Raw genomic sequence first — 24,105 nt, 5'->3', positions numbered from 1 at the left:
AAAAACCCAGCTTGTTTCAAAATGTGGTCACCAGGAGACTGAACTTGAACTTCTGGAACTATTGCACTGAGGGGTCCAAATGTATTTTGTGAACCCCTCTCTTAAACTTGGGCTGATTGGAAATAGCTCTATGCCTTGATCATTGACATAGAATGTATTCATCATAAAGCAAAAGAAGAGCAATTTTTTAGTGAAAATCATCAGTTTACTATAAAAAATATATGTTGAGAAGATATGGAGATAAACGTGTGAAATCGTGACCTTTTTTTCCAAATCAGTTATTACAGTCTTTGGGAACATAACCCAAGTAATATACTGTTAACATTATATTAACATACCATTTTACATGTGTAATACATCAAGGCATGTTTGTGAAGCACCCTGACTCCCTTTGTTCTGAGGAAGTCTTGGAGTATAATAAGGTGGGTATAATTGCAAGAATGACATGGTATTCCTAGGCACCAAAAGACCATGACTTAAATATGCAAATACAAGCATGTAGCCATTACAGAAGAATGAAATGAACATAATCTTTGGTATAAAAACAACACCTGAAATTGCTTAGCATGAACAGGACACACCTTGATGTCCTAAGTGGTGTTTGCCTAGAAGGATCCACTCCTGGCATCAGCTGGGCAGATGGAGGCACCTGAAGCTTTGACAGGAGCAAGTAAGAAACTGGTGCTCCAGGTCCACATGTGATTGTTAACACTTAGATGTGAAGAGTTCTTTGCTAAAGCAGGCCAAAAAAAGTTTTGATGCAGAAATATGAAGAATATCTTGAATTTTGCTTGCTTTGTTTCTAGAAAGAAGGCCTCCACATAGGACTGGTCATGAGTTAGAACAGGACACTCTAGAAATACACTTTTGCTATAATCTAGAAACTTATGCCTAGAAAATGCAGAACCTTGTTGCTCTATGAATATGACTTACATTCACTGGTATCGAGACTACAACCAGGATTACATGACTGGCATCCCATTTTCACACTGGGGCCTGCAGAGCAGAGCTAAATCCTAATTTTAGCTGGGCATCAAGTTTTGAGTAATCCAGGAAGAGTCTTCAGGCCATCTTCTGCTCCTCTACGCAAAGCTGAGTGTCACCAGGAGAGTATTGCAAATAAGTAGCAGAAGAAAAAGGAGATTCAGAAGGCAAATGGTTTGATGCAGCAGCAATTTAATATAAATGCAAAGTGGAGTAAACATTTGCAGAAAGGCTAATGCAGACTAGAAAGAGCATATTTCTAGAGACAAGAAAAGCTAAACCCAATCACCCATTCCAGTGTGACACATTTCATCAAAATATCCACTTTCCTTAATCTCTCTGAGCCTGACATTCAAATCCCTATGTGTGCTTTGTTTTAAAACCATGATCATTGTCAAACTGGGTAGAGAAAGTTAAAAGCACAGAAGTAAGATGCAAAGCCACAAGGATAAAGCAAGCAGTAATCTAAGCTAAAGCACTATATAGGAATTAAATGTAGGGTCCTGGTTTTCACAGAGGCTTCCCTCTTCAGTAGCCATGCCTGTAAATCACGTGCCATATTCTTTCACTTCTTTGCTTGTTCTTTTCCCGTCACTATTCTTTGTTTTAACTTGATTAGATCTTCTTACAGAAGCCTCTCTGGCAAGGATGCTTCCAGCGGGTGGAATAGGTGTAAGAGCGTTCCGACACGCATTTGGTGGCACACTTGGTAGCACACTGGGGAGCACACTTGGTAGCACACTGGGGAGCACACTGGGGAGCACACTGGGAAGCACACTGAGGAGTGCACTGGGGAGCACACTGAGGAGTGCACTGGGGAGCGCACTGAGGAGTGCATGGGGGAGCACACTGGGGTGTGCATGGGGCAGCACACTGGGGAGTGCACTGGGGAGTGCACTGAGGAACGCACTGGGGAGTGCACTGAGGAAGACACTGGGTCTCACACTTGGTCACAAACTGAGTGGCACACCGGTCAATGCAGGGCTCCAAGCACTCAACACCCTTCTGCGATGAACCAATTGCCACTCCAGACTCTAACACACCAGCCAGCTCAGCTGACTCCGTGGAACCCACAACGGTTTCCTGTGGGTAGGTGGTGAGGATGGGTCCTGGGATGGTCACGACCACAGGAGGTGGGAATATAATCACACGGGAGTCTGGGCAGGCGATGACACAGGGTTCAGTGCAGGCAGCAGCCCGGGGTTCTGGGCACTTCCCATCACACGGGACAGAGCATGGCTCAGTGCACAGGGTTTTCTCACAGGACATCTTTTAGTTGTCTTGTAGGACCTGCAAGGTATGGCAAGGAACAAACACTTGACACTGAAGGAGCTGGTAGGACAAGATCAACACTTGAGCTAAGCTAAGGTAAGCCCTGAATAGAAGTTGGGAGTTAGGTTGATACCCACCCTGTTCTGCTCTGCTTTACTCTTCTCTGTGACCTTTCAGAGCTCAGTTCCTTCTTACAGACATCAAACAGCCTCTTTGGGGCTGCTGCTTAAATAACATCCGCTTTGTTCTATGTAATTTAGACTCCAGAGGTGGAATTCAGTAAAATTAAGTTAACACAACACCAAAGCATTGCAGAAATGGAAAACACAGGAGAGGTTTTACTATAATGAATTTACATATTCCCTGGGCTAAGCAGATAAAAGACAAAAAGTGGTATATAATCCCTACATCGTACATGAGGGAGTCGATCCCATTAGTATACAAAGTACTGTTTTTAGTGCAGTTAGTTTGTAACAAGTGGCTTTAATACAGCACATTTGGTATTAAACTCACTTGGAAAAATAAACAAATAAAAGCCATTTACAAGATCACAAGAAAAACTGCAGCACAGCAAAAACCTGAATGCAGGGCTCTTGAATTGAAGTTTCAGAGGGATTAAAACTGTTCACAAGCTTAGACTGAATTCTACACCTTCTTTATTTCTAAATAAATTGAAGGTGAGCAAGGAATTTGGACAGTGTCATAAACCTACAATTCATGATGTCATTTCGAACTTATCCAAATTCCAAATCAAAGCACCAAATGAAGGAACTAGTTCACCTGCTATTTAAGACTGGATGGAATATTTTGGTTTCAGTCAAGGTGGTTACTTGCTTCTTGTCTGAGCTGCATATTAGTAAAGCCTGGGTGGGGTTGTTTGACTCAAGCAATTTTCCTCAGATGTTGTTCTTCTTTTGTTGTTTTAGACACAGTGTCAGAATATTCATTATTCACCTAAACTTCTCCTGACCTTAAATGCTAATCCAGACATTAACTCCAGTTCCCACCCTTTCATTCTACTGCGTCTACTAATCCTATGCTCTTGACTTGACCTATAAATCCTTCTAGCAGAAAGCAACCCAGAAAAAAAAACACACCTGAACATATAACATAGAGTACAAAACAAAAATATAGTGGATAATTTATTCTTAGCCTGTTGAAGAGAACTATAGAAGCACAGAATCCTTTAGGCTGTAAAAGACCTTTAAGGTCATCATCGAAATAAGATCACTACTTTGCATACACAGAACAATACAACCCAAAACTACTTCCCAAATAATATACGCCTTAAGTAGACATTTTCTGGGTTCCCATTTCTTCTGTGTAGCTGCACTGACAGAAGATTTAACAAAGGTCTGGCCATTCAGACTGACAGTGAGCCCTTGAGAGGACCCTAGGTGAGGCATTTCCAAAGTCAGACCAAGATAGATGTAGATCCACAGAGATGCTATATTCTAATAGCTGGCTCCTGTCAGAAAGGTGGCTGCAGCTATCTCACCATCTCAGTACTTATATAGCCTATCTTAATATTTACACGATAGCTCTGTCCAAAATCAGATAAAAACAGGAAGCCACAAGCTCAGAATAACAGTGCCAGTTGTATGCTGCTGCATAAGATATTTTAAGGCTACCAAAAGCCTATATGCAGTAAGTTTCCATAAAGTAAGGAAGTACATGTCTTTAATATTATCTAGATTTCAATTGTATTTTTAAATCTCAATCCATCAGTACCTCTGAATGAATAACTACCAAATGACCTTTTAATTAAAATAAATTCCAGAATATTGTAGAGAACACAGAATATTAATCCAAAATCCATCCCCAAAGGAAATGCAAAGATTTCAAAAATGATACTTCTTTGGGTTTTTTTGGTCTTTTTTTGTTTGTTTTAGGAAGAAGAAGTTATATCAGAATCCAACTTACTCAGTCCACCGAGGAGAAGTCAAGAGAACCTGCTGAAAGGTTTCTGAATCATGAATGGTCTTATATACCTTCCTAGACCACCAGGCTGATGCAAGAAAATAACGTCATATTTGTGCATTAGGTTCCATTACTCCCCAAACAAAATTTGGCATGTAATTACAGTAATTGTTTTGCTTACTGTTTGTGTTGATTATCCTATTCTCACCAGCACATGACTTGCACAGTTCCATCCCTGGATTCCTTTCATTTTGTGGTTTTAAGCATCAAACCCATTCTTGCAGCTGAGATGGTGTGAAAGCAGCCGCAGGACTGAACTCAGTCTTGCATGGGAGCCCTGTCAGAGCTGCAGCTGGGCAGAGGCTCTGCAGGACTCATCCTTGAAGTTCTTTAGAAAACAGGAGCTTGTTTTCCTTGCATAACATCATGATGTCCAAGAATGCATAAGGGCTAACCTAGTATTAGAAGTAAGTGTGCTTACTAGTTTAAAGCTTGTTAGGACATGTTTACACCAGCTGTAGTCACTGCATGACTGTAGTGTCAATATTACCTAGGAGAGACGCTCCTAGCAGAGCACAGAATAGCCCATGGTGGCCTTGCTCCTCATTTCATGTTCAAGTCTCTTCCAAGGCAAAAAGATAAAACAGCATCAAGGCTGTAGCCCGAATTGAGCATGAAGTCTCCTCCTCCGCAATAGGATGCCTGGGAAGAAACATAAAGGGAGAAAGCTCATTTTGGTTAAGGTGGGATGATGAGAGGGATCTCAGAATTGCTCAGTCTGGTTTGGAGTAAACCACTCTGTCCCCAATCCCTTTCACAGTGGTTATGGTCACAGCTGCATCAAAAAAATGCTTATGAGTGTGAGGAAGAGGGCTGTGGGAAACTCAAGGTAAGTGAGCAAAGAAAGCAAAGCTGGACATTCCCCATTTAACATCCAGGTGGGCCAGGAAAAGGAGAAGCAACTGATTTATTTAAGATTGCTTTAGCAATACAGAGGACTCAGAGTTATAATATCAGCTTTTGCCAAATTTCACCCGTTGCGATGAAGCAGCAATTCATGCCATGTTTGAAGCACAGACCCAGGCCCTGCAGATGACACAATACTATTTAAATCATCAAATATGCCCTGATTTGGAAAACTACATATTTGGCTAACTTGTTCTAAATAGTATGATTATGATAACAGATGGCTGGCTTTTAATAAAGAAAAATCACTAAAGGGATCCAAATTCCCAAGGTGTTAGTCATTGCCTGATTCAGAGAATCACGTGGGTGGCCCTGACACATATATTTTAAAGGGACGCTATGATTCAATACTGTGGAGTTTAATACTGCCAGCCTGTTATTAACATCATAGCACCATTATACTTTGCATATATAAAACATCGCTGGGTGTTTGCAGAACTATCTGAAAGCATTTCCTGAGAACATCTCCAATCAGTATTCTTGCCTAGAGGATCCTCTAAAATCACTCTGCTTCCAAGAGATAATTGGTAGCATAGAAGTTGCAGCAATAATAAGCAAAAATGTTGCATATGTATGGGAATGAGGGAGGGAAAATGAACCCAGAAACTATGTCCACATGTCCCCCTTCTTGGACTGGCAGGTCTCAAGATCATAGTGACAACCAGAACTTCTACCCAGGCAGATATACACACGTTTTACTCACAGTTCTGGAGCTGATCAGAAGAGATGGGACATGTTGCTGAGAGAGGGTTTGAATGGTATCTGTCATGTGCTGTTGTTACAGGCACAACCCAAAACATCAACCTCTGGCAGCTTTGGAGAAGTGTAGAATGACTGGCATTAACCTCCAGCTCTGTTTGGCAGCACCAACCCTGCCAGGCAAATTTTGCCATCGAATGACTCCTCCTGCACGCTTGCATGATCATCCTGTAGCTTTTGTCCTGTATTTGCCTGTCTAAGAGGCATTTCCAGCTTCAGTTGTTCATCGTCTGCTATGATGTTTCTGACTCAGGTGTTTCCCATGAAGCCCCATGGCAGAATCAGTGCTGCAGGAAGAGCCACTTGGTGTGAGCTCACTTAACCCAGAGCAGCTCCAAAGGGAAGTTTGAGAGAGCCCAGCTTTCATACACATACATACATTTATTTGCTCATATTTATTCATTTATTTACATGCATAGAATCAGTGTTAAGGAAGTAATTGTATAGTCCTGTCAAGTATTTCAGACTTCAAACAGGTGAAGTTCCAAATGCTGTTGTGAACAGGTACTTTCAAAAATATGAATTGCTTGAGAAGGTGAATATTCTTCAAAAATGGTGCTGAGCAATGCCAAAAGCAAAGAACCAGAACTATAAGAGATCATTATGGAAGAGAACTGGTAAGGTTGCCTCAATTATTTCTGGAAAAGATTTCTCTAAGCTGTTCTTTATAGTGCTCCAATACAGGGATTCTGTCTTCTCACTTGCAAATCTGTCAGCATCTGGCTTCTCCTGCAATTGGAAAGTGAGTTGGTTTTTTCTTCTCTGTAAATCTAGTCTGTCTTCTTTGTCACAATGTAAGATCATGACTTCACATCCTGTTTTCCCACTGAATAGAGCGGATTTTATTGCCTTTCTTGCTTTACGATTTTGTATTCCTTCTTATGAACCTCTCTAAAATAAATGAATCAAATGTGCTCAAGAGTTTCTCAAAGTAAGTAAGACCAAGAAGTAAGATCAAGAAAAGACTTACTTAAACAAACGTAAGCAACTGAAAGGGAGGAGGGGAAGATTTGTCCAATTAGGAAATACTGTTATTAGAGAAGGAAGAATGTGCAAGTATTTAATTATGATTATAAGTAACCGTTCAAATAATTTGGCAAAGATGAGTTATTACTCACTAGTGGGTATTTAGTCCAAAGGTATATGATAGCTTAAAGAGAAATTAGGGAATAGAAAGTGCTAGGTAATATTTTCTGGTTCATATTGTCCAGAAGATCCCTCCTGGCCAAACAATATATAGAGAGAAGAATACAAAATATCTCTTGTGACTTAAGGTATGGTGTGGCATCAGCACCCTGTATCAAAACCTGTTACTTCCATGTTTTCATTCCAATTGATAGAATAGCAAAAACAGCAGAGAAAGAAAACCTATATACACACATGCCAGGAAAAAAGAAGATATTGCGAGAGTTCTGATTAAAGAGAAAAAAAAAAGAGTGGATGCTGTACAGTTATACAATAAAGTCTACAGTTGCATCCACATTGATGTTAAAATTGTGTCAACAGTTTATATAAACACAGTAGACCTACCTTCAAGTTAGCTTGTGTAGCAACCTTTAGCATTGAAAGAGTTCCTTCCCATGGTCTTAAAATTTGGGTAGAGAACTCTGATTCACTTCCTGCCACCCTGGTTTTCACCAGGCAGGTAAAGTCTGGGAGGACTCTTTGATTTCACCTTGCTTTTCTCTCCGTTGCCTTTCCAGACATACAGAGACAGGGAAGAGACAGCAGAAATTAATAATTATTATTTTCATATCATTCATTTTGTCTTTTCTCTTACTCACATTTATGTCTTACACTGACACATCTATGTGACTCCTGTTAGTCAGCAGGGTAGTCCAATCAGATTCATAAGGATTAGTCATGTTGTTTTGGGAAAGTATCCTCATAACACCTAAGAGGAGCAGAAGTCAGCCAAGGGAGAGCTGAAGAGCCTGTGCACACAAACCTAGATACTCACTGTTTCTTTAAGAGCCCTTTGCATGAAAGATTTATCATGTCACAATTAATAAAAGCTGATATTGTACATTCCTGTTTTCAGGCGGAGCCTGTCAGCCACAAGGCCCAATTTCTAGGAAGGCATCAGATGATTTACCCTTTTGATTCTACGCCCAGTGATACTACTAGCACATACTACAGGATGTGGTGCAAAATTTATATCCCCTGCATCAAACACTATGCTAGTGTAACAAGAAGGCTGGATTCTCATCCAGAACACACACAGATATCTCAGGGCCATTGCTGAATTACCCAAAAGATTGAAATCCAGGAAAACATGAATTACAGTACAAAAAATAGATAAATAAATAAAAAGAGGATTGAGTTTGAATGCTATAAAGTTTTAATGAGAGGGAAGCACAGGGTACATTTGGTGAAGAAAGTCACGCAGGGCTCTTGGAAGCAGCTCCACACGTGCCAGCACAGTCGATCACTTGGACATCACCAGGTTGCAGGGTCTCTTGTGAGGTTTGCACAGCCCATGGCTGCTGCAATGGGACACACTGTCCCTTCAGAAGTAACCAGAGCCACAGCTTCCCCCACCAAACCTCCTGTAGCTCCCACCGCTCCGGCAGCTGCCCCCACCAAAGGAACGGCCACCTCCAAAGGAGCCCCCCCCATAGGAGCTGCCTCCTCCACAGGAGCCCCCGAAGCCCCCACCATAGGAGCTGGAGCCAAAGGATCTTCCGCCTCTGCCAAATGACCTGCTTCCTCCATAGGAGCCCCCAGAGCCAAATGAGCTACCCCCTCCATACGAGCCCCCCATGCCAAAGGAACTGCCACCACCATAGGAACCACCTAATGAACTGCTTCCTCCATATGAGCCCCCAGCACCATAGGAGCCCCCTGATTCAATAGGGCCCATTCCCCCTGAAAAGCCCCCAATGGACGACGGGAAGGAGGAGCCCACGATGCTCTCCTGAGGGCAGGAGCTGAGGATGGGGCCTGGGAAGGTGATGACCACGGGTGGTGCATAGACCACGGCACGGGAGTCCCCACAGGAGGCAACGCAGGGCTGGCTGTTCCAGGCGCTGGCACATGGCTCTGGGCAGGTCACATCACAGGGTGAGGAGCAACCACTGCTCACAAGCTGTCCTCCTGAAGACATCTTTCGCGGTGTAGATAAACCTGCAGCAGAGGTTTAGGAGGAAAAGTAAAATGTATATGGAGGTCTGTGCCTTTAAACAGCTACTGTGATGATAGAAAGAATTACTTTATTATAACTATGACAACTACTCCTGTGGACATATCTGCCTTTACTCCAGTTTGAAATACCGAACTTTACTATTTTTAAAGCTAAGTAATACAAGTACAAATACTACTTCTCTCGCTGTCCAGTGTAGCTGTCAATGAGGAATATTCCTTTGTAAAGCACCTTTAGCCTGTCTTTATTCTGAGAGTGTACCTTGCCCTCCACCACTAACCTCTAGTTCTGTTAAGGATAAATCACTAAGTTCTTCATCCCAGCTACTGGGTGCTTTTGGAAAGAGGTTTGACAGACCCTGTAGTTACAAACAGAAATCATCAGTGGGGCTTTTGCCATATATGTGTGTGTATACATATATATTTTAATAAATGCCAAGCTATAAATTGTTAAATCATAACCTCCTCATCAAATTAACAGGATTTAATTGACACTTTCCTTTTGTGGTTAGGAAGACCACAGCTTCACATTTTAACACCTGAATCTACCAGCAGTTACTGCTGAATGGTTGCAAAAACCCCCTAACTGCTTAAGGAATAAAACTGATATTGGTGATCATAGTAGATACTGACATACAATTCATCCCCAAGTTAAACACTGATAGCAACATCCCAGTTAGTATAAAAGAATTAAAAGGAGAAGTACCTACCAGGTTCACAGGGAAAACAAGACTGAGAAGTTGTTGCTGAACGTGGAGGGAATGCAGTGCTTTTATATACCACTTCAGACTGCTACCAGGATATGCAACACAGTTTTGTACATGGAACATAATAGCCAGCAAAACATTTTGCTGTATAAGCTACTTCTAATTGTAATAATTGTTTTGATAACTGATAATGATTAATAAATCAGCTGCACATCATCCAATAGTGCAACACACCCTTTGTCTTACCGTAATCCTTAAATAGTTTTAGTATCCATTTTATGACTACTGTCATGTCCTGACCTCATTTGAATTGCAATTGTAGTCAACTGAGCTCCATTTGCTTAGCAAGGCAAAAGCATCAGTCTTTCCCTTAAAAAAGGTAAAAACATCAGTTTGACTTTCTCAGGAGAAATTATTTTCTTTTCTGGAGAAGATTCCATTTAAAATTAGAATTGCACAAAGCTGGGAAAGCTACAAATTGAGTCCTTTTAATTCCTCAGATGGGAGGGGTCATTTTTTCTGCCTGTTTAACATCCACCCAAGCAGCTGCTTACAAAAGTCCTTAACCAAATGCCCCCTGTCATCTGAGTAAGTACAAGGAAGCACCATGTGAGAACATGGAGTAATTTTGTTATGATCCTTCTCCTTTTGTCATCTTTTAGGAGAGCTGTGGTATTCTATCCAGACACATTCCTGCTGTCCAGGAGCCATCTTTTGAGAAACAGTAGTCATTTTAGATGCAGAATGGATGCATATGGAGTGTATAAAGATGATTTAATCTTAAAGAAAATAAAAGCATGTTAAGAATGGCAAAGGCTATTTTTCTTCCCAAGAAAGCCATAACTGTATTCCTAAACTAGTACTTGAAAGCCTCATATATTAGAAGACAGAGGAACAAGTGCATAAATAATAAAAGATATCTTGAATCAAAATTTCTTTCATCAATAACCAGAACCAGTGAGAATATTAGATGTGATCCATGTTTTTGTGTGGTTACAATACAACTAAAAAAAAACAACAAAAAACCACCATGTAGATCACTAATATGAACAATCCAACTACAGGTTTTGTAAGAGAAGTAAAAACTAGATTTTAACTCTCAGCTGTAGCTGTGGGAGTAAAGCAGCTGCTGCCTGTCTGAATCAAAATGGGTAGGTTTTCAGTCTCTTCCACTTATCATTCTGTGTCTAATATGTGCATCATTATAATGTTTCTATCATTTATATCACCAGATTTCTGGTGTTTTCAAGCCCAATTAGAAAATAGAGCACAGGGAATGTGTATGGTTAAGGTCTTGCATCAGAATGCAAACGAGTCCTGTCAGGCATTAGTGGGCAGTCGTTGATATGACAGTTTTGCTAGTCAGCAATTCTCTGTTAACTCCTCAGTTAATGTATCTTCTGAGTTTCCTACTGTTGCATTGGGAAACTTCAGTTCACATGGAGAGCCGTGGGCACTGCTGCTGATTCTCACATTTCAGCAAGAGGCAGCATTTCTTTTAACCACCCAACTATTTGCAATCCAGATTTTGAAGAAGAAAAGTTGAATATCGTGTACAAAACCTATTTCCCAGCTCCAAATAACCCTCACATGCATCTATACTCATTCCAGCTTCCGCTCCAGTGAGGGCCAGGAGCAATATTAGCTGCTAGATGGCTTTGTCAGGATGGGAGTATAAAATTCAACATGAGGTATGAAATGATTGTAACATGACTTGGAATTAAGAATAAAGTTGTGACCACATCACTTAAGGAACAATTAGAACAATTAAAGAAATAATCCATACAGCAAAACATAGTTTGGTAATGCGTAGGAAGGTCTTGCACAAAGCATGGCTCACATCCCACTGGTGGTCTGAAGAGCTATATAAGAGCACACTGAATGCTTCAGTTTCATCAACAACAGCTCTTCATCTACACTTCTTCAGACCTGGTGAGTTGGATCTCGCTCCTTCTCTATATGAACCATTAGGGAAATAACTTCAGCATGTAACTGAGGTCTTAGTCTTCTGCAGAAGTGTGGTGCTAAGTAATGCTGTTTGCCTTTGGAGATACATCATTTTTATGATAATTTAAATGCATGTCTTTGCAGAGACAGTTCATGAATTAAAAGGGTTTTCACAGGCACTTAAATCAATTTAATGTTGTCACTTATCTCCAGAACTCTGTATGATAATACAACAGAATCTTGAAAAAGAGCTGCTTCCAGAGACAAAGGGAGTTTGGCTTTGCTATCCATGATTACTGGGATTTCTAGAGCAGCAGAAAGGACTTTGGGAAGTAGCAGGTGTTAATTCGTCCATGTCCAGAGAAATGTGTAAAAGATAAACCAGAATCTTTCAAAATACTCTTCTTCCACCCATCTTTTTTAATGCTCATGAAAGACATCAGAACAAGCTTTTTTCCTCACTGGCATTTGGGCATTGCATGTGTGCTTTATCTCCTGCTGCAGGTTTATCTACACCGCGAAAGATGTCTTCAGGAGGATATCTCATGAGCAGTGGTTGCTCCTCACCCTGTGATGTGACCTGCCCAGAGCCATGTGCCAGCGCCTGGAACAGCCAGCCCTGCGTTGCCTCCTGTGGGGACTCCCGTGCCGTGGTCTATGCACCACCCGTGGTCATCACCTTCCCAGGCCCCATCCTCAGCTCCTGCCCTCAGGAGAGCATCGTGGGCTCCTCCTTCCCATCTTCCATTGGGGGCTTTTCAGGGGGAATGGGCCCTATTGAATCAGGGGGCTCCTATGGTGCTGGGGGCTCATATGGAGGAAGCAGTTCATTAGGTGGTTCCTATGGTGGTGGCAGTTCCTTTGGCATGGGGGGCTCGTATGGAGGGGGTAGCTCATTTGGCTCGGGGGGCTCCTATGGAGGAAGCAGGTCATTTGGCAGAGGTGGAAGATCCTTTGGCTCCAGCTCCTATGGTGGGGGCTTCGGGGGCTCCTGTGGAGGAGGCAGCTCCTATGGTGGGGGCTCCTTTGGAGGTGGCCGTTCCTTTGGTGGGGGCAGCTGCCGGAGCGGTGGGAGCTACAGGAGGTTTGGTGGGGGAAGCTGTGGCTCTGGTTACTTCTGAAGGGGCAGTGTGTCCCATTGCAGCAGCCATGGGCTGTGCAAACCTCACAAGAGACCCTGCAACCTGGTGATGTCCAAGTGATCGACTGTGCTGGCACGTGTGGAGCTGCTTCCAAGAGCCCTGCGTGACTGTCTTCACCAAATGTACCCTGTGCTTCCCTCTCATTAAAACTTTGTTGCATCACTAATTTGGCCTAATGTTTTTTTCCCTCACCTTTTCACCTACATCCCACATAGATTATGAAACAACATTGCCATGAAGCCAGCTGACAGATGCAAACTTTCTGTCTTAAGTCTAAGAGACTGTCAGGTCCCTTTAGCTGACAGCAGGAATTAGGAGCAGTAGAAAAAGTGGCACCCTGTGACACATTTGTGTTGCTGAAAGGGTATTCTGCTTCCTGGCTATGTGGGATTATCTTCCCTCCTAGCTGTGGAGCTACATAAGATTGCAATTAAATTATCTAATTGTTTTTAAATTAAGCCTGTTTCTTAAGTCATATTAATGTTTCACTTGGAGCTGATGAGTTTCTTGCCTGCTTATATAAATCACAGATTAAGATTCCTTAACTTCTTTAAACACTGGAAACTAAGCAACACTGGAAACTAAGCAATTGCTTAATAGCATCTGGATCATCTAATTTCTTTTTATTTTCCACCTTATTGTCATTTTCACCTTAGCTTTCACAAAGAGAAAAGGTTTTCAAAGTGACACAAGGAACCTATATGACAAGGACATTCTGTGTTCTGTCTTCTGGCTCTGCTAATAGTCCTTGTGTTTCAGTTCATCCTTCTTGACTTTCCAAACATAAATGGTCATGTAGCTCAAACCAAAGTATTAAACCCAAAGTCTTTGGTTCCTGATCTCCTTCACGTGCTTTTCAAGTAATATCAAATGGAATAGAGGCAGATTTTAACACACCTCTAGCATTCAGTAGACTTCTCTTGAAGTCTCACCCATTTCACTCTTTGCATTTCTGCTCCCACTGATAGCTGTGGAAAACAACACCATAATGTATTATTTCTGGTTTCATGTCACTCCTCACACATGAACTCTCTTGCCAACCCCAGTGATATGAAAACACATTCTATTGCCATATAAATGCAGCCTTTTGATGGGACCACAGTCAAAAGAAAATCCTAAATGTTACCAGTGTTTAATAATGCCAGTTCGAGCTGAAAAAATCTTGGAAATCAAGTACTTATTTGGTTGATTTTCAATCCCCAAAGAAATGCATTTCTATATTGGATTGCATTCTTTAGCCAGTCTTGATAAAGTTTTTAAGTTGCCTAAACCTCAGATATCTCCAGGAACCCATGATAATTCCTAAAAACTGATTCTAACTGGAACATGTTGACAGGATGGATTAATAGACTCCTTCAGAAGAGAAGAATTGGGCTATACCATAGAGTGTAAAATAAACCTGAATTTCCATTCTTCAGCTGACCATGTCTCATCCCTTACACTTTTTTCCTATCCACCAGAGAGAGATAATATTAAGCAGCCTGACCTCATTTTAAAGGTCTTGTACATGTGGCACTTAAAATCTCATCTCCGTCATTTGATGTGATCAGAACAGCTGTACTGATGAAAAATGATCTGAGGGTTGTCTGACAAGTTCTGTTTGCTATCTGTTCATACACCAGCACAAAGAATTGAGTCATCAGCTTCAGAAACCTCTGTGCCCCAAGAAGAAGCAAGACCAAACTGTTTCATGTGCTTACATTTTAAATGCTTCATTCAACCATCGTTTTCACAACACGTTTATTACTTAAGCAATTACTATTATACTACCATAAAAGCATATAATTGTTGCTCACAGGCTATGTAAGCAGCTCTAGGAAGCTTAATGACCTAGTGGAAAGGATAGGACCAAAATGGTCTTGCGGACAAAGAAAAACTGAACAAAATTTGATGATGCAGGAGGATTTTAATGCTAACAGGAAATGGGATACATTGCAGAATGAGATGACACACAACACAAAGCAGACACTTCCTCAGTTCCAGGGAAGGGCACAGCATCCACTACCTACTAAGAGTCCATTTTCCACCAGTTGTTCTTCTCCTGTCAGAGTTTCATTGACAATCTCTGCGTCAGGCCCTTCAAATGATTTTCTTTCCTTACACTGACGCAATGAAAATAGGGATCTAGCATTGTGAAGTGATTGACAGAAGCTGACATTAATAATAGACAAAGCAAAAAGTGCAAGAAAAAGGTGTGGGCCAAGTATTCAGTGGTACTGAGCAAGGGTGGCTCCCATTGATGCAATGGGCTTTCGCCATCTCTGAAAGCCAGCCCCAGATGCAGATCTGGATCTTGTGTTTTCTCCTCCTAAGTTGTCTCATGGTCTGCAGGTGTTCAGGCTCACTTAGAATGAGCCACAGTTTCCAAGGCGGGATCCACGGCTGCTGATGCAGGACCTCCTGCTGTAACAACCCCCCATCCCTGAGGAACCTCCAGATCCGAAGGAACCTCCCATTCCTGACATGCCCCCGGAACCAAAGGAGCCCCCGGAACCAAAGGAGCTCACAGATCCATAGGAACCCCCCATCCCTGACATGCTCCCAGAACCAATGGAACTCCCCATCCCATAGGAGCTCCCAGAGGTCAAAGCACCATAGGGCTGGGGAAAAGATGTTCCCACAGTGCTTTCCTGGGGGCAGCTATTGAAAATTGGGCCAGGGAATGTGAGGACAACTGGTGGGGCATACACCACAGCCCTGGAGTCCCCACATGATAGCACACAGGGCCCAAGGCTGCTGCTGTAGACACAAGGCTGTGGGCACGTCACCTCACAGGCAGGCAAGCACCGGGAGCTGATGTTGCAGGACATTGTTCTCAGGGTTTGAGGTAAAGCTGGGAAAGACAACATGTAGTCAGGACATCATCACAGTCAGGTGCCAAGCATTGCCCATCCCACACGTGACAGCAATTGGGCTAGGTGGGCAGATAGATCCTTTTCATGCTTCCTATTCTTCCCTCCTGACCTCCTGTCCTATGATCTCATTTCTTCCCCCCTTCTTCCCCACTGTGGAATATGCCTACAGCTTTGTTTATTCATAGAATCTTAGAATGGTTAGGGTTGTAAAGGACCTTAAGATCATCTAGTTCCAACCCCCCTGCCGTGGGCAGGGACAATTCAGTAGGATTTACCTTTATTCTGACCTTGAAGTTTTAAAAGACATAAATAAAAATAAAGTAACTCTTAAAATTCTATCTCTCAATACACAGAGAGTCTACAAATCTCTACAATTACTTTCTACAGGTACCACTGTCTACAAATGCTGCAGTGAGGCTCCTATGAAAAGTAAGATTTCACTGCGACATCTTACCTTTCTGCTAAAATCACAAATACAGACACAAGAAAGAGTCTTCATTTAAAGAGTCTTCATTTAAAACTATCACTACAGAGACATGGTGGATTCAAAATTATCAGCTAAACCATACTCACCTAAAGCACCAAGATGGGTAAGTCAGGAGAAGGTTTTAGGAGACTCCTGAGATGTTTCTGCTTTTATACCTTTTTGCAGGCAACTCTAGGGATGTGAAGCATATCATAAAACCTCTAACCCTTACCAAACGATGGGGTTTCTTTCCTGGGTGACTCCTCTAATAACTGTAATTATTTTCATAGATTCTAATTAATAAATCATTTACAGACATACACAATGTGACTCTCATATAATAAACTTGGTCTTTCTATTGTGTTGAAATTATACAGCCAAATTTCTATTCAATATTATTTTGCTGACTACACTTTATTGAGTGCTCCTTACAATTTTTTGGCCCCCAAAAAGGGACACCCAAAAGATCCTACCCTACAAGTCTGCTGTCAAGAATGGCCTGACCCTGATGCTGAGGAACAGGAGATAATTTTGAAGTTTAACCTAGGTTTGAGATCCACCATAGAGTAAAAAGACCTGGTGATGTTTGGGTATGCCCTTGCAGTGGCCCCACTGCCATCTTCATCACAAGGTTCTATGCATAGCATCCCAGAATGAATTTTGACACATGGATAAAATTACTCAGAGGGCTCAGAGCTTCAAGGAGATGCCATGTGTCACTTCAATCCCAGTTACCTGTGTTCTGAAACACTTTTTGCACACCCAGTGCTCAAGAATCATTTGTGAGGCCTCATTCTGTCATGGTGCTGTATCATCCATTTGGTCAATAGGTACAGGTGGGGCTGCAAAGAATGCTGACCCCCCAATCCAAGGTGGGGTTGGACAATTCCATTTGGGAGGTATTATACCTAAAGCTAAGGCTTACAAATATACTGGGACTGATGCATCAGTAAGCCACCTTCCTTAAAGCCATTATGGAGAAGTAATCAGAGAGATCAACTCCTGTTTTGGTTTAAACTAGAATGATGCCAAGAAGATTTTTCCACTAAGTTTGAGACAAAAGGAAACTGCTGGGTGTTGGATGCATGTCACTCAAAGGAGGAATCACTAATTACGAACTGAAATTAAAACAATTATAAGGCTTAGAAGAGTATCTTTTTCTTGGTAAGTGACAAGAATTTAGTGAACAATGGGTGACCTCATAGCTTTCCTATTGCCTAAGAAAGTGTATAAAAGGGTAGAGAACCAAGAAATCTTCTATTCTTCCAGCTCCACTGACTTACTCCTCCAAGGCAACAGGGTAAGTGCAACTTCATTGCATGTCTTTGTAGCAATACAATACTTATAACTTCTTTTTTATCATGCAAAATGCTAGCAATCTTTTGAAAAGCCAAGGTAAAGAGAAGAACAGATTTAGCAAGAACTCTTTGAAAAGCTAAGGAAAGGGATGAACAGAGCAAGGAAGATTCTGTTACTTTCCTCTGGAGATTTCCTGAAGTTACAGGCAAATCTTCCTGTAGATTTGCTTTGAAAAGAGAATGAATGGGACTTTCTTGAACAAGTAATTGTATAAGGATCAGGAAATCTACTCCCAGAGAAAAAAACAATATTATTTGAGATTTGGAAGAGTAAGGGATATAGATGTTACACAAAGAAAGAACAGAGAAACCCTGAAAGGGGTTAATCAGGAAGGAAATAGCAGGAAAATGGAGACTGATGGAGGATTGAACTGAGTGTTGATTATCAGCTGGAGGAGGACAAGGTGCTCATACTGTGAACCTGTTGGCGCCTGACTGTGATGGTTTCCTGAATGTATGTTTTCTTTCCCAGCTTGACCTCCATTCTCCAAGAACAATGATGAACAACAGTACCTCTGAATGCTTGGCTGCCTGTGAGATGGCATGCCCACAGCCATGTGCCTACAGCAGAAACCTTGAGCCCTGTGTGACATCATGTGGAGACTCCAGAGCTGTGGTGTATGCCCCTCCGGTTGTCCTCACATTCCCAGGCCCAACTCTCAACAGCTGCTCTCAGGACAGCGTTGTGGGAACACCATTTCCCCAGGCCTATGGTGTTTTGACCCAAAATGGCTCTGATGAGTCCTATGGGATGGGGGGCTCCATTGGTTCTGGGGGCATGTCAGGGATGGGGGGTTCCTTTGGAGGCTCCTTTGGGTATGGAGGCTCCTCAGGGATGGGGGGTTCCTTTGGATCTAGGGGCTCCTTTGGTTCTGGGTGCATGTCAGGAGCTGGGAGTTCCTTTGGGTATGGAGGTATGTCAGGGATGAGGGGTTCCTTTGGGTATGGAGGTTCCTCAGGGATGGGGGGTTGTTACAGCAGGAGGTCCTACATCAGCAGCCGTGGATCCCGCCTTGGAAACTGTGGCTCATTCTAAGGCAACTTGAACACCTGCACAACGGCTTAAGAGGAGAACACACAAGATCCAGATCTGCATCTGGGGCTGGCTTACAGAGATGGCGAAAGCCCATTGCATCAACGGGAACTACTCAGTGCCTCTGAAAACTGGGCCCACACCTATTTCTTCCATGCTATGCCTCATCTTCTATCAATAGCAATTTCAGATGATGGCTTCTCTCTTTAAATTCTTATTACTCTTGTACTATGTCCTTTCTGATGGAATGGGAATGCTTCAGAGTTTGCAAGTGGGACTTTGCTGCAATGATTTCATCTTTTCCTTGTGCCTTTTATCATCAACATGGATGGTTTGGCTGCCTTTGGACTATGGAATAGATCATTAGTGAACTGCACCATTCTATTCTGTAGCACTTCATGTCATATAAAAAGTCTTGTTGAATCATATTACTAGACCTCTGGTTTTCCTTTTCTTTCATTTTGCTTTACAAACTAGTTTTAGTCAAATTAAACTCAGTGGGAATCAAAATAGGAGGTAGAGCTCCATGTATGTAAAGGGAAGTAGAATTCAATACCCCAACAACTGGGTGCATGAAAGCACTCATCTCACTGTTCTTTCTGTGTACAGAAGGATTTATACTCATTTTTAGTGGCTGAGCCTGGAAGGAGTTATTCTCAAGTACTCATTTTAATTTGAGAACGTTTTGGGTAATGTGGTTTGCAGAGGATGAGTGGTAGTTGTGCCTCCATTCAGCTTCATGCCCAGTATTGCAGTTTCCCAGCACTAAGAGGATCAGAGTCAGCACTTTTGAGGCAGAGCCAGGAATGTCTGTATGAACTGCCATACAGGTGGCTTCAGTGAAGGTGATGCCTCACAGTTTACAAAGGAGAGTTACACCCCCACATAATTCTTACTCAATAGGCTGAGGAATTCTGAGGAATTCTTACTCAATAGGCTGAAAATTGCTGGGGCATTGCTGCTATGATATTTTCTGCAGCATACTAGAGCAAAATCTGGTGTTCCTAAACCTAGACTAGAGCTGGAGTCACAATAGCTAAGTAACAGCTTTGGTTCTTTGGGACCCCAGTGTGTACACACACATCTCTCCATGTGTCTTCAAGCAGCTAAGAATACCAATTCTGCACTAGAAGAAAGGACTTATATCCAAATAAGAGCAATTTTGTCTTTAATGTTAAAATACGTAGTATTACTTAAGTTTGTGGATTATAGTCCAACTAGCAGAATATTGTTGCCTTGCCTGATAGGTGTTTTGTAAAGTAATGCCATTACCTCTGGGTGATACAGTTCAAGCAATATTCAGTTAACGTTATGGTGCAGTCCATTGCTGCATAAACCCACAAATACGAGTAGAGCTATTTGAATATTTCTCCCAAGATTTTCTGGTTGAAATTCCAGTTTCACCAAAAGGCTTGCAGACCTATTACCTAATGTGCACAAGATATCAGTGAAAACCCCAACAATTTAAAACCAGGTGCAAAGTTCCGGTGGAAGAATCTGTTTCTTGGACAGTTCTGGCAATGATTGTACGTGAGGCACTTTGTGATTTTTAATTTGAGAGAACATGTAGCTGTTGCCTGAGGGAGCCCATGGTGATGCTTAACTACTTCAGATCATTTACTGCATAAATGCTTCAATTAAGTTAACAAACCACAAGGATTAATACAACCAAAGGAAGGAAATTAATGTTATGCTTGGCACAGCAGCACTTGCTCAACCCACACAGGAGCCCTCTCTTTTCATCAACAGCAGCACAATGGAAATGGCTCCTAAAGAGAAACAGCTGCTGGGGTGAATTCCCCAGCTTCAAGGCACATCACAGAATGCAAGGCTTGTGGTCTGATTCTCAGTTGCATACAGATAACTTCTTCCCATTCCTTTTGGCTTTGCCTGCTCACAGTACTCAGATCTATGATAACTCATTTGCCTTTGAAGTCTGTAATAAATTTTACCATCAAGATTAGATAAATCAGAGCACATCTTTGCGTTCAGAGCCCTAGTAGTCATCTCAACTGCTGCTGAGGGTTAAAACAATTCCATTTGGGATGTTCAAGGAAAGACTGGTAATGTCCCTGAGTAACTGACCTAGATTCAAAGTTACCTTGGTTTTGAGAGGGAACTGTACCAGATCAACCCCAGAGATGGAGATTGAATAGAACAGAACTACAATTTTGTTCTATTAGCATGGTATATATCAGAAGGGGAAAAACACCTTATTGAAAGATTTCTGACAGATTATGTAGGTCATACAGAAGAATTCATTTTCTGATGATAGTCCTCAATTAATGTATAAGAATTGATACACAAAGTTAACTTTGTTCAGACTAATTCACAACTATGAAACCACAGTGAAATAAAAGACAGAAGATGGTGCTATGATGCAACAGGGCTTTAATACAAACAAAGACTGGAATACATTCTTGCAGAATGAGGCAAGGAAGAAACAATGTAATTTCCATTTCAAACAAGGGCTACAATCAATCAATCATTCAGAGGAGCACAGGGTTCACAAGGTGTTCTTCTTTCAGCTGGATGCTTTTACAGTCAAATTCCATTACTTGGTTTACCCTCTTCAGGTTCAGAAAGAACAAAACATAACATAAGCAAATGACAAAGTGAGGCAACATTGGGACCATAAGCCTTAGATAAAGCGTAGTGAGATCCCAAGCAACCCCAGCTCCTCTGACACAGGCTGGAGCAGAGGCTGCTTGGCATGTCTGATTTCCAGGTCTATATGTCAGCTGCTAGTTTGTATTTTACTATTTCTCCAGTCATTAATCTTTCTTAAAGATTTAAAATGGCCCATAATTTCCATAGCGATATCTATAATACCCTCTGGAAAAAAGGGGGGAATAGTATCTACCATATCCTGAAAAATATGAGTTTCGGTAAAAGTTTCCCAAACGGAAGAGTCCACCACCACATGAGCCCTCCCCACCGTATGAGCCTCCTCCTATGCCACCACAAGAACCACCTGAACCATGAGAGCCCATCCCGTAGGAGCTGCCTCCTCCACAGGAACCACCAGAGCTTATTCCTCCACCTCCGGAGCCCATTCCACCTCCGGAACCCATTCCTCCACCTCCGGAGCCCATTCCTCCACCTCCGGAGCCCATTCCACCTCCAGAACCCATTCCTCCACCTCCAGAGCCCATCTGACCCTCAATTTCAGGCATAGCAGTTCCCACAAAACTTTCCTGAGGGCAGGAGCTTATAATGGGTCCTGGGAAAGTCACGACAACGGGCGGCGCATACACGATTGCTCTTGAGTCTCCACATGAGCTGACACAAGGTTCATTCCAACAGTTGACATATGGTTGTGGGCATGTTACTTCACATGGTTCAGCACAGCGGGAGCTAATCATCTGTCCATACGAAGACATCTTTGCAGAAAACAAGCCAACCTGAAAGGCAGAGAGTGCACTGGTCTGGTAAAGTTACAGTCAAAAGCGTGGAAGAACTAATTGTTATAGTAATGTGGAATGGTATTCATCTGAACAGATGCAGATTCAAGATCTGAGTCAACTACACTAAACTTCATAGAATCATGGAATGACTTGGGTTGGAAAGGAGCTTAAGATCATCTAGTTCCAACCCTCCTGTCATGGCCATGGGAGTTGAAACCTGACACTGGACCAGGTTGCTCCAAGCCCCATCCAACCTGGCCTTGAAAACTGCCACAGATGGAGCATTCACCACTTCTTTGGGCAACCTGTTCCAATGCCTCGCCACCTTAAAATTTAAGAGTTAGTGATTAAAAATCAAAAATCATGATTTCTAAGGTACAATCCATTCCACTCTAAAGTGGACTTATGCATTTGATATCACCAGTCAAGTGAGATGAATTACTGGGTAGGGGGTTCCAAGTCTACTCCCATCCCTCTCTAGCGCTCCATTGCCCCGTAGTCTATTTCCAAAATGATTTCTGGAAAGAATGTCTCTCCTTCCTTTTCTAACATCATTCCCTTTGAAGTATTTTTGTCTGGGAGTCAGTCTCAGTGATATGTCCTAGTCCCTATGCTGATAGTTTCTGGGCTATCCTGTCTCCATAGATAGTTACTCAATTCCTAAGGATTGCTGCTATCTACATTTCTGGAACTCCCTTTGCTTTTTCCCCCCATACACGTGGCAATGTCTGTATCCACCCTATTTAAAAGTTACAGATCCCAAATAAAATTATTTTAGGTAATAAGGTGCTACCTTTAAATAGGGTATAGGATATATAATCTCATATTAATGCTACCTATAAATCCACCTCTATAATTATGAACTGATTCAGTTAAATCAGACTTACCCAGTCACCAAGAAGAGCAAGTCAGCAGAGGCAGCTACAGAGATCTGAGTTACAAGCACTTTTATATGCTGTCATAGAGAATAGAAATTGGGAGATACCTTTACGCAATCGCTCTCCACATCTTGTGAAACAGAATGTTTTCCCCTGGTGATGCCTGCCTTTGTTGCAACTGTTTTGATAACAGCCTATGATTATTAGATAAGTTCTAATCCCACATGGCATGATGCACAAGCTTCAACAATCTTGTCTTTTTGCTGAAAATCTCACAATAAATTGAATTTAGTTTTCTCTTCCATACTTGCTAGTACTTGTGAAGGCACCTCAGAGATGGATAAACTGCATGCTGCTAGTAAGTACAGGCTTCCAGATTATCATTTGTCATTGCAGGTAATGATAACCAGTGGCCTTCTGGATTTTTCCTCTTTATAAGTAGGAAAACCTTTTAGGTTAAATAGCCATTAATGTCCACAGCCAGTGTGTACTCACTGTGACTACAGTTTATGGCTTGGGACTGTCCTTTGGACAGATGGTCTCCTACATGACTATACCATGTCCAGAGTGAGTAGAAAGTAAGAGACACAAAAGCAATTCACAGACACAATAACCCAATCAGAATTAGCACTGTCAGAGGTTTTTCAGTTTATCATTAGTTCCTCATCCCAAGGAATCAACCTTTTCCAAAGGGCCTTCAGAATAAGCAACAAAACCCCATTAATAACTATGAGTTTTCCTTTCTGAGAATGCTTGTTGGAAGCCAATATGAGAGGAAAAATATATATCACATGTGGGACTAGAGGATCCAGAGGAAATATCACCTGAAGTACATGTCCATAACCTCAGCTAGAATAAACTCACAAGGCCTCAAAAATGCTGATAATGTGATTCACATAATCACATTTACATAAAAAAAACCCAACCCTCTTATCTGTGTTCTTGTGACAAATTATCAAACCCAAAACTAAAACAAATGAACAAACCCCAAAACCCAGATAATTTGATTTAAATTTCACGACTATGAAATCAATGTGACAACCAGAGGAATGTATGCAGCCAATAGAGATGTGACAGCAAGCTGGACAGGATAACATGACTCACATAGTTTGTGGGAATGAGAAGTAATTAATAATTACAGCAATCTACAGCTGAAGCAATTAAAGGAGTTACCAAACAAAATAGTTTTCAAAAGTTAATAAGGATCTCATTGTTTTTGAAGTTTTCCAAAGAAAACTTGTTCAAAACACAGATTTTTAACTGACACTGC

General features: G+C 41.8%; 2 protein-coding genes and 2 long non-coding RNA genes across 5 annotated transcripts; 2 read left to right on the top strand and 2 right to left on the bottom strand.

Moving 5' to 3' along the window:
* Positions 1 to 1,156: 1,156 nt before the first annotated feature.
* Positions 1,157 to 4,281, bottom strand: LOC106023614 (cornifin-B-like). Of its 2 annotated transcripts, none has more exons than XM_013130628.2 (2): positions 4,180 to 4,281; positions 1,157 to 2,274 (listed from the first exon to the last, which is right to left on the bottom strand). In XM_013130628.2, the coding sequence occupies exon 2, from the start codon at positions 2,251 to 2,253 to the stop codon at positions 1,600 to 1,602; it is 654 nt and encodes a 217-aa protein (XP_012986082.1). In that variant the 5' UTR covers positions 2,254 to 2,274; positions 4,180 to 4,281; the 3' UTR covers positions 1,157 to 1,599. The 2 variants fall into 2 exon arrangements, with proteins under 2 accessions (XP_012986082.1, XP_030910704.1); XM_031054844.1 differs by lacking the exon at positions 4,180 to 4,281 and adding an exon at positions 2,394 to 2,517.
* LOC115947556 (uncharacterized) lies at positions 1,939 to 4,357 on the top strand. The gene is made up of 2 exons (XR_004081463.1): positions 1,939 to 2,352; positions 4,149 to 4,357. It is a non-coding gene; the product is annotated as an uncharacterized lncRNA (long non-coding RNA).
* A 1,922-nt stretch (positions 4,358 to 6,279) lies between these two features.
* Positions 6,280 to 13,004, top strand: LOC115947554 (scale keratin-like). The gene is made up of 2 exons (XM_034073453.1): positions 6,280 to 6,518; positions 12,201 to 13,004. The coding sequence occupies exons 1-2, from the start codon at positions 6,467 to 6,469 to the stop codon at positions 12,815 to 12,817; spliced, it is 669 nt and encodes a 222-aa protein (XP_033929344.1). The 5' UTR covers positions 6,280 to 6,466; the 3' UTR covers positions 12,818 to 13,004.
* Positions 13,005 to 20,924: 7,920 nt separating this feature from the next.
* Positions 20,925 to 22,908, bottom strand: LOC101871596 (uncharacterized). The gene is made up of 2 exons (XR_004081464.2): positions 22,845 to 22,908; positions 20,925 to 21,954 (listed from the first exon to the last, which is right to left on the bottom strand). It is a non-coding gene; the product is annotated as an uncharacterized lncRNA (long non-coding RNA).
* Between the last annotated feature and the right edge of the window lie 1,197 nt (positions 22,909 to 24,105).

Source organism: Melopsittacus undulatus, assembly GCF_012275295.1.
Source record: "Melopsittacus undulatus isolate bMelUnd1 chromosome 20 unlocalized genomic scaffold, bMelUnd1.mat.Z SUPER_20_unloc_1, whole genome shotgun sequence".
Classification (NCBI taxonomy): domain Eukaryota; kingdom Metazoa; phylum Chordata; class Aves; order Psittaciformes; family Psittaculidae; genus Melopsittacus; species Melopsittacus undulatus.
Note: the sequence above shows the minus strand (reverse complement) of the source record. Positions and strands in the feature narration are given on the sequence as shown.